General features: G+C 43.1%; 2 protein-coding genes across 9 annotated transcripts in view; both read left to right on the top strand.

Moving 5' to 3' along the window:
* The first annotated feature begins 60 nt into the window (after positions 1 to 60).
* Positions 61 to 8,196, top strand: LOC125714650 (transmembrane protein 229B-like). Of its 4 annotated transcripts, XM_048985425.1 has the most exons (3): positions 512 to 710; positions 858 to 988; positions 5,975 to 8,196. In XM_048985425.1, the coding sequence occupies exon 3, from the start codon at positions 6,002 to 6,004 to the stop codon at positions 6,530 to 6,532; it is 531 nt and encodes a 176-aa protein (XP_048841382.1). In that variant the 5' UTR covers positions 512 to 710; positions 858 to 988; positions 5,975 to 6,001; the 3' UTR covers positions 6,533 to 8,196. The 4 variants fall into 4 exon arrangements, with proteins under 4 accessions (XP_048841381.1, XP_048841379.1, XP_048841382.1 ...); XM_048985424.1 differs by lacking the exons at positions 512 to 710; positions 858 to 988 and adding an exon at positions 61 to 503; XM_048985422.1 differs by lacking the exons at positions 512 to 710; positions 858 to 988 and adding an exon at positions 145 to 493.
* Positions 8,197 to 8,833: 637 nt separating this feature from the next.
* The window catches only part of rad51b (RAD51 paralog B), a 41,525-nt gene continuing 40,686 nt past the window's right edge, over positions 8,834 to 9,672 (top strand). The window contains exon 1 of one of the 5 annotated variants that reach the window (XM_048985815.1): positions 8,834 to 8,971. Coding sequence is in view for 2 of the 5 variants with exons in the window: in XM_048985814.1 (XP_048841771.1) it covers positions 9,155 to 9,238 (84 nt within the window). In the remaining 3 variants the exon portion in view is untranslated. Of the gene's footprint in view, positions 9,239 to 9,287; positions 9,525 to 9,672 lie in introns of those variants that run through there. The other 4 variants (XR_007383858.1, XM_048985814.1, XM_048985813.1 and 1 more) reach the window with 4 other exon arrangements.

Here is a 9,672-nt window from a genome sequence, read left to right as displayed (position 1 = left end):
CATGGAAAAGATACCTGGTGTGAAATGCTAAAGGAATAGAAATTATAATGACGGGAGTAAGGAGTAGAATACCCTGTGACAGAAAGAAACCCAATATCTCTAGCTGAGACACGGGAAGTGTGATGTCATAAAAAAGGAAGTACATACTGAAACATGCAAAAAGGAAGATGAATAACCCAGATATTCAGAACTGAGTTAACTGCTGGTTGAGTGATGCCATATAATTCAGTTTTATTTGTCTGATTTTTTATTCACCTTGCACTATCTATGTGATCATTTGCATTATGAACGCAATTTTGCAAAACCTAATATGCGCAAAGGAGTATATATAGATCATTAATTGCAGTAAAAACATCCAGATCTAAGGGATGTTTTGGAGGCCGTCGGTTCAGACGTGAAACGCTGCTGAGTTGATGGCCTTTTTGAGGGTGCGCTGACCGTGTCTCAATGCGAAACGCACGCGCTGCTATCCGGCAAGGAAACGAGGAAGTAGGTGAGTCGAGGTAACGGAGGAGATTGGCTGACAACACTTTAATGCTAATAAATATTAACGATGTCACTTTTGGGGAGATTGTATTTTATGGCCATCGATTGGTCGTGGAGGAACAGAAACCTCGGTTGGGGGTGTAAAATGGAAGATACATTTAATATAAGCTGTTCTTTGTTTATTGGCGTATCGCTCATTTCTGTAACACATTTGAGGCGTACTGGTGAGTATTTAAGACTATAGCACCTGTAATGTGCAGATGTAAATAGTTGCGGGAGTCTACGAAGTCTGCTGTCGTCGTCAGGCGCAGTGTGTCACTGTCATGCCGGGGACCCGGCGCTATACCGGCTGCTGCTTCTTTTCATTTCAGCCGGCAGACTCTTCCTGATTTTAGGAGATCGACCGATGCCGGGGCATATGAGCTGTTTTGTCAAATGAGAACATCATCTGGAATAATGAGTAGAAAATAATTATTTGTTCCTTAACAATCACGGAAAACACGTAAGTGTGCATAGAATTTTTAACGAACTTTTTATATGAAAGGAAGTTAGTTATCTATGCAAAACGTTGCTGACGGATGAGGTTGCTTGTTGGTGCGAGTAAATAATAAACAATTCCGGCGAAGAGACATTTATCTTCCGTCTGCTCTTCCAAAGTGGCATCGGTCAAGATCTTTCATGGCCGCTGTAATTAACGCGTTAGTGTTTATTAGCTGTATCTTTATATGCTGAGCTGCCAAGTTAACGCGTGTACTGTATTCAGTGCGGTTTAGCGGAAGGATAAAGGGCAAACGAGTCAATTGCTGCATTTTTATGCGATGCATTTACTTGATTTTGGGTGCATATGCAAAGCCCATACTGTTATTTTTGATCTCCTCATCACCGGTTTGAAGACTCGTCATGGCAGAGACAATAGAATCTGCTTTCCTTTATAATACAGTGCGCGAAATTCTTGGTCGCCATTGTAGTATTATTATAATTATGGGGAAATGTAAATAGAAAATAAGTGGTCAGATCAATAAAACTTTCGAATGGTTGTTTAGTATTCACAAAGGAAGGATTTATGTCCACCTGGGCATTTAGTACGTAATAAATCGTCTACAGTGATATAATTAGTGGGCATTGCACTGGGCCTGGTAAAATGTGATTGAATCCTCCTGTTTTACAGTGGGAGGTGAGAGGTACTAAATAATAATAATAATAATAAACAGATTTTGATAAATTTCGTCACACTACATAGTGATGGGATACTTTTTTGGGGAAGTTACTTGGTGTATCATGTCTGCAATTCTTATGTTTTTGTAATGTCTGGTGGCAAACTTACAACATTAATATATTGCAAATTATATCCTGGTGTGGGGAGATTGGGTTCAGAAGGATTTGATATCGTGTCACTTAAGTGAGCATCTGGCTCAGGGCATCTGTGATACTGTGTGCTGGTCATTTGCACATTATACAAGTGCTTGCGTTTAATAACAGTCTTTCTTGTAGTGATGGCATTGACCAGATACCGGCTCCGCTCCTACTTCTCTGTGTTTATGGGTCGACCCAAATGGTAGAGGTCTGCAGGTTTCATTGTGCTTTTTGATGGTGTGGTACATATATAGTCTGTTCGGTGTGTGATGTACGCCTCATCCTGCCAGCCTCCTGCCTGTGAGATGATGAGTTTCTGTGTCCCCAGGTCACTTATCCTGAACACCACAGCCCTCAAATTACTACTTAGGATCCCACCTGATAATCAGCAATTACACAGCTCGTAATATCAGAGTGCTGTGGTTCAGGATACCGTACTATTAAATGTCTAAAAGGTTGTTCTGTTGGTGAGCTGGAATGTTTACATAGTTTAATGTGGTCACTTGTAATTTGCCTCTAGATTTTAAGTGCAGGTATAATAGCGGAGAGCAGCTGAAGATGGGTGATGCGGTGAATTGCACGGCAGTCTACTTGCTTGCTGTGTTTAATTTACAGTTTTTCTTATACAGTAAGTGATTATGGCTATCAGATGAGACATTTATAAAATGGCTAACAACCTTGAGCAGAAAGTTAATATGAACAGACTGGTAGGTAGCGGGGAGGTTACAGTCAGTGCATGCACAGTTGATCTAATATCAAGTCATTGGGCTGATATAACCTGGTCAGTGTGAGTTGCCGGCGATGCGATCAAAAAGGAGTGATGTCAGCACTCAGGGAACCTGCATTAACGATTTGCATTAATTAGTCCAGCATTAACGGAGAACATCTGTTCCAGGATCCGTTTCCCCAGAGGTGGCCTGGATTTCTCATCACGTCCAGCCCTCCATGCCTGGTCATCTCTCCTTTCTGCTCCGTGCCTCCCCGCTCTCTCGCCGTCTCTGTGCCGCCCGCCCTTGTTTGCATCACTGTGCAAACACTTTAAAAGGGGAGGCTTTCAGAGCGAGGAGGGCGAGGCAGAGTCATGTGGCAAAGGAAGGGATGAAGAACCAGATGGTTTGGCAGCAACCAGTCACTACCTCACTACCCCCCCCCCCCCGCCCCCCCCCCCCTCGGTTCCCAGTCACGTGACACCCCTCTGAGCCATTCTCAGCACTGGCGTTTCTTTTCTATCAGCTGCATTCATTACAACTGACATCGGTACACTACCTCCAGGGCCCTGCATTTAACGCTACAACTGACCTGCCAAGTGCATTCTTAACAGGTGGCTATAGATTGTGAATATTTTGCATTGAAAAGGCTGTAAGGAACCTTTTTGTTCTCCAAAACCAATGGAGCACATTCCTGCAGGTTAATAGGCGCTCAAAGTAATCGCCAGCCTTTTGTTTTTTACATTTCATTTTTTTTTTGTGTGTTTGCTGGGTGTTTCACTGTATCACTGCGTTGTACAGCTTGACGTCACAAGAATGTTTTGTCACGGCACTGAGCTGCCTATGATGGGAATTTAATGCAGCTCTCCTGTAGTTGATTGAGATGTACGTCCAGCCAAGCTGAGGCTACCCAGCCCTCGGCCAGGCTGCTTTGAAGAGATTCAAGAAGGGACGACAAACTGGAGGAATTTGAAATAATGAAAATATTTAAGGGAGTGATATTTCTGCTTAAGGCTTTCTCATTAAGCCATGAGGAGCTGTGCTCCATCTGACAGGAGAGTAGCGACCCCTACCTGTGTCTCAGCTTACTGACTCTGTGGGGGAGCCGGTCCGTCTGCTATGAGTTGAAACGGAGCATGATAACGCCACCCTTTGTACAGAAGACCCGGTTTCTTTTTTCCTCTTGCCCTATTCTGTCATTTTTGGTGCTATTTCCCCTAATCACCTGCTGTTTCATCTAATGCAATGTGTGAGTAATTATCATCCTGAGTATTTTTTTTTCCTGTCCCTCTGGTGGACACTTTATGTAGTGCAGATTTCAGTGTAAGTTGCCCTTATACACCGTTTTTTTGTTGTAGTTTGTTTTTTGTCCATTGTTGCAATAAGCGACACTGAGGACCGGGACAGGGCAGCACAGTATTAAATACTTGTTTACCTTTTTTTGTAGTAACTGCCAGCTGTCAGGTTGGGGGCCCTGGGGATGGAGAATAAAACTACTTAGTTTCCCACCAAACCTCTAGATACAGTCAGACTGTTACCCTTTCTGTTCTGCTGTATTATACCACTGGTTAATGACCAGTCATTTCATTTGAAGCAGTGCTTGGAATGTACAGTGGTGCCTGCAGTTCGTTCCAGGAAACTGGTCGCGAAGACGCAAACCATTTTGTACGTGAACCAAGGCAATTTTTCCCATATGAATGCACTGAAATTCGATTCATTCATTCACCAGCCTACCAAATAATAATTTTTGTTAATTAATTTTCTGGTTTTTATGGCAAAAACTTTCAAGAAAAACACAACATAGTATAAAAAAGCATTAATAATAAAAGAAAGTTATTAACTAAAGTAAAAAAAGAATATACAGTACTGGAAAAGGAAGTTCACACTATGCTTACCTTTGTAAGGAGGAGTTCGGGCGTGAAGGAATGGGGGGGGGGGGGGGTGTTGGGGGGCTACTCTTTGGAAGGAAAGTCTCCGTCCATTAGAACAGTTGTAAACTGCTCAGGAGTACTCTCTCCTTACTCGCTTGGCCTCTGGTTCGTTGATCACCAGTGGTTCGTCTGTTGCCTGTCTCAGTGTAGCCTCGGCTTTGTTCGTGGCCTTTTGTTTAGACAATTTTACTAAAAATCTGACAAATAAGACTTGCCTTTTTCTGCGCTGTAGGATATCTCTAAAACACGACATCACTTTTTTGCTCATTCGGTCAACAATTCTATTCACTTCAGTTTTGTTGGGGTGATACAGTTCCACAAAATGTGCACTTCAGTCCACTAAGCACAAATGTCTTTCATCATTTCATTAGTAGCCTCCCCCACTTCGTCTACCTCTTCCTCCTCTGAGTGCTCCTGATCCATGGTCTTGTACATGACCCACTGCTCCTTGTACAGTTCGACGAGTTCGTCAGTCGTGATCTGAACCAGCTCCTCCACACCTTCATCGTCAACTTCCAAGCCCATGTGATTATCCAATTTCACAATATCCTCCACTACACGTTGTTCCTCCGCATCATAACTTTCTTCAAAGACCTCAAAATTTCTTTCAGGGGCAGCTTCTGGCGACAGTTTCCTCCGCTTGATTGATCCATGGGCTGCAGCAGGGACGTTGTGTTCAGTGGCCGGAACTTTATCTTGTAACTCTTACAACTTACTCGGGGTCCAACTCATCCACTACGGTTTTCGAGTGTGGCGTGGCATTGTCCATGATCAGGAGGCACCTAAGAGGCAGATTCTTCTCCGTGAGATATCTCTTCACAAAGGACGCAAACTCATCATTCAGCCATTCCTTGAACAGTACCCTTGTCACCCAAGCCCTAAGATTTGACCTCCACATACCAGGCAGTTTTGGCAGTAACTGGCAGACACATTGTTTCTCTTGAAAACGAGAGGATTTTCAGAGTGATAAACAAGCATCGGCTTCACTCTGAAATCCCCGCTTACGGTCGCACACATCAAAAGCGTGAGTCTTCATAGACTTGTGGCCTGGCAATGCCTTCTCCTTTTATAATTTCATTCTTTTTTTTATATTTTTCATTTTCATTTGAAATCCAGTTTAGTTTGTAGTTGTCAGTGTTGTCGGTTTTCATTTAAAAGATATTTCTGTTTAGTTTTTATGTAGTTTAGTTTGTTTTAATAAGTTTATTCCTGGAGAGACTGAAAGTTATTTTATGCGCCTCGTCCGATCTTTAGAGAATCCTGCATGAATACACAGTCCTCAGTAGGTACTCATGTTCCAGGTATTATTATAACCCTGATGTGAGTCTGCTTGGAGTGATAGCATGCCATGTGGCTCTCATATAATTGTCTTGAAGGGGAACTTAGCATAATAGCAGTTTACTAGGATACTATGTTTTTATTTTTGTCCTTTCCAGGCAGTCCACCTGTTTCCTGCTTCTTTCTTCTCAAAAACAAAACATTCTGTCTCTTTCCCAGAGTCTCTCCACCACCTGCGCGAGAAACATGGCCACCAGGACAAGAAGCCTGGAGCCCCTGACCACGCTCTCACGTTGGTACCTGTACGCCATCCACGGCTATTTCTGTGAGGTCATGTTCACGGCAGCCTGGGAGTTTGTAGTGCACTGGAACTGGAAGTTCCCTGGTGTGACCAGTGTGTGGGCACTCTTCATCTACGGCACATGTATCCTAACTGTAGAGCGCATGTATTTGCGGCTGCGAGGCTGCTGCCCGGTGCTCTTGCGGTGTGTCATCTACACGCTCTGGACATACCTGTGGGAGTTCGGGACAGGGTTTCTGCTGCGCCAGTTCAATGCCTGTCCCTGGGACTACTCTCAGTTCCGGTACAATTTCATGGGCTTGGTCACAGCTGAGTATGCCCTGCCCTGGTTCTGTGCCTCCTTCATTATGGAGCGGCTGGTCATCCGGAACACGTTAAGGCTGCGTTTCGATAAAATTGCAGAGCCAGATCCTTTCAGCACTGCCCCCTACAGGATGGGAGGACCAACTACCAATAGTTATTTTAAAGTGGACTGAGGACAGTTTCGGATACATTTCACCACTGACATTATAGCTCTTGTATGTTAACTGGAAAGACTCTGAAAACTGAAGTCCGAGGGATGTTTTCAATTGGACCTCAGCTCCTGTATGTTTTAGGGCAAGCAGACAGGCCAGTCTTAAGAGGCTGTCTGGACTGTTCTGTAGAGGAAAAGGGAATCCTTTTAGAAAAATAGCCGCTCAATATGACAGCGTGGGAGAATTCCTCCTATAGATGGACTTTTTGGACAGAGGAATGAAAGTGGTACAACTGTACAATTGATGAATTATTTTATTTTCATAGTCAATAGAAGACCTTATTTATGAAATTCATTAACATCAGCTACATAGGAGGGTGGTGTGTGGTTCAGTGGATTAGGATGAGCCTGCAATCAGAAGGTCATCGGTACAAATCCCAGCGTCATCAGAGTGGTTACACCATTGGGCCCTTGTCCGCCCAGAGTAGGATGGGGTCCCCTTCCGAGTCTAGGTTCCTCTCAAGGTTTCTTCCTGCTAGAGGGAGTTTTTCCTTGCCACTGTCGCCTCAGGTTTGCTTGGTGGGTTCGGGCCGGTTATATGTAAAGTGCTTTGTGACAATGACTGTTGTTAAAAGCGCTATATAAATAAAATTGAATTGAACTGAACTGAACAAGGCTCCTAACTCTCAGTTAGTCCAGGGATGGTCTGCCCCTGCTTCCTCAAAAAAATTGGATAAAAGTATCTGCTAAATAAGTAAAATGTATTATTTATTCCTTTATTTTGAAGTTTTTTTTACATGTTTTTTCTAATCCTGTGTAAACAATACTTTAACCAGAAAATTTGCCTTATTTCCTTAAAAAATTAACCGACTCCCAATTAATAAATTGGGAAAATACATGTATCTCAGGAATAATCAAAATAAAACTTTTTTCTTGCAATGACTTGTATATTAAAATCTGACTTAAAATCTGAACCCTTTCAATCAGACTGAAGTGTATTTATTGATTTAATCAGCACTGAAATGTTTTAATGTAGCCTGCTGTAGCAGGCAAAAAACCTAACTGAATCATGTTCGTTGTGTATTATTAGCATCTATATCGTCCCCTTGTAAATAAGGAGACTCTTTAGTTACTCAGGGTGCCTATTACGGAGGTTTATATAACTGTTTATCTTATACATTGTACGGTTGTACTTGGGCTTACTTTACACTTCTCTTAATTGTCTCAGCACCGCTACTGTAATTTCAGGAAGAAGCAATGTGAGGTCTTGTCCACACTTACACGGGTATTTTTAAAAACTGTGTTATTAAAATAAAATCTCCGTCCACACGAAACCCCGCTGCCAAGAGCATGCCAAAACAACTCTTGGACATAACTTTGGATAGCACGTCTCAATAGGTACACCGGTCTACACTTCGATACTGAAAACGGAGTTTCTGAAAATCTTCACTGCGGAGGGTGTTTTACAAAAGCTCTGTTTTCAGGGACGTTTAACACCGTTTGCGTGTGCACGAAAGGCCAAAACGCATATAAAAAAACTACGTTTTTAAAAATGTCCGTGGACGTGTGGACAAGGCCTGAGAGAACTTCTGAAATGCCTGACTAGGCTTTCGTTGTATTTTGTTTGTTTTTTTATGGTGTTGAAATTCTCTGGTGCATAATAAATCAGTCGCTGTCCCCTGTGTATGTTTATGTATACTGTATATTTGTTAAGTGGTTTGATACGAATATTTATGGCATATTTACGGAAAAGGAATTGTACATTATGGCTAGTCTTTTAATATAGGCTGTTGTGTTATTTGACGCTTACGCAGCATTTTTGATGCTTACTTGGTAGAATGAAGCAGCGGTTAATATAAGCTGGTTTGTAAAGCGCTTGACCCCCTTTCGGGTATTTTATTAATCAAGCAGTAGTGAAACAAACATTTCTGTGTGAACTATATGGAGCTGCGATAAACCAACACTTCAATTTCAGTCCATCCATCCATTTTCCAAACCGCTTATCCTATTGGGTCGCGGGGGGTCCGGAGCCTATCCCGGAATCAATGGGCACGAGGCAGGGAACAAGCCAGGATGGGGGGCCAACCCATCGCAGGGCACACTCACACACCAGTCACTCACACAACTACGGGGCAATTTAACAAGTCCAATTAGCCTCAGCATGTTTTTGGACTGTGGGGGGAAACCGGAGTACCCGGAGGAAACCCCACGACGACACGGGGAGAACATGCAAACTCAGCACACATGTGACCCAGGCGGAGACTCGAACCCGGGTCCCAGAGGTGTGAGGCGACCACTGCACCACCATGCCGCCCCCTCAATTTCAGTCGACTAGGTTTTTACTGTGGAAGGAAAGGGGAAGAATCACGGGATTTCTGGAGACGTCCATCCAGGTCACGGCTCCATCACACTACATTGACCATGATGCCTTGCGCCTACGAGCCGACTTTTTGAATGCTAGGTTTGTTATAGTGTTACAGTGAAGTTCATTGTAAAGTGTTTTGTACCTAAGTATAATTTATTAACATTGTCCGCATAGTTTAACCATACTCACGTCTGCATAATGTTCCAGCTGCATTGTATCTGACGGAAAAAATTCGGGGGGTGCTCGCCGACTCGCTGGCTAGCTAACCCTGTTCGTATAATGGGAAGTAAAAAGCTAAGAAGGACTAACCTGTCCGTAGAAATATGCAGCAGGTTACACAGCCACCGTATCGAGACTTGTCGGGTAAGGAGGCGCCGGATGCGTGTCGCTGAAGATAACGGCTCGGGCAACTTTATTTAATCTTCTCGCAATAGGCGGCTACATGCTAACTAATGGCCTTACTATGAAAATAACTTTCCTATGAAAGTTGGAGTTTTTACCCAATGTATGCCTGGTGAGCTATAGCACAGCATTGTTAATAGTTGCTACTGTCAAGCCAGCCAGACCGACGTAACCCAGAGAAAAAAATGCTTTGCAATGTTACCTAACCAACGTTAACTTTGGCTCGATAACGTTCGGATTAGCAGTGGTATGTATTATTCGACAAATTCAGCTTTTATACAGGTGATGTGGTTGTCACATTTGACACAGTTTTATAGGCGAAATGTTTTTAAACTAAGTGTGGTGGTCTGGGAATTCAGGTGCTTTCAGATGTCTTTTTTTAAAGGGGTAGGATA

The sequence above is a fragment of the Brienomyrus brachyistius genome, chromosome 19, assembly GCF_023856365.1.
Source record: "Brienomyrus brachyistius isolate T26 chromosome 19, BBRACH_0.4, whole genome shotgun sequence".
NCBI lineage: Eukaryota > Metazoa > Chordata > Actinopteri > Osteoglossiformes > Mormyridae > Brienomyrus > Brienomyrus brachyistius.
This window is presented reverse-complemented; position numbering and strand designations above follow the sequence as displayed.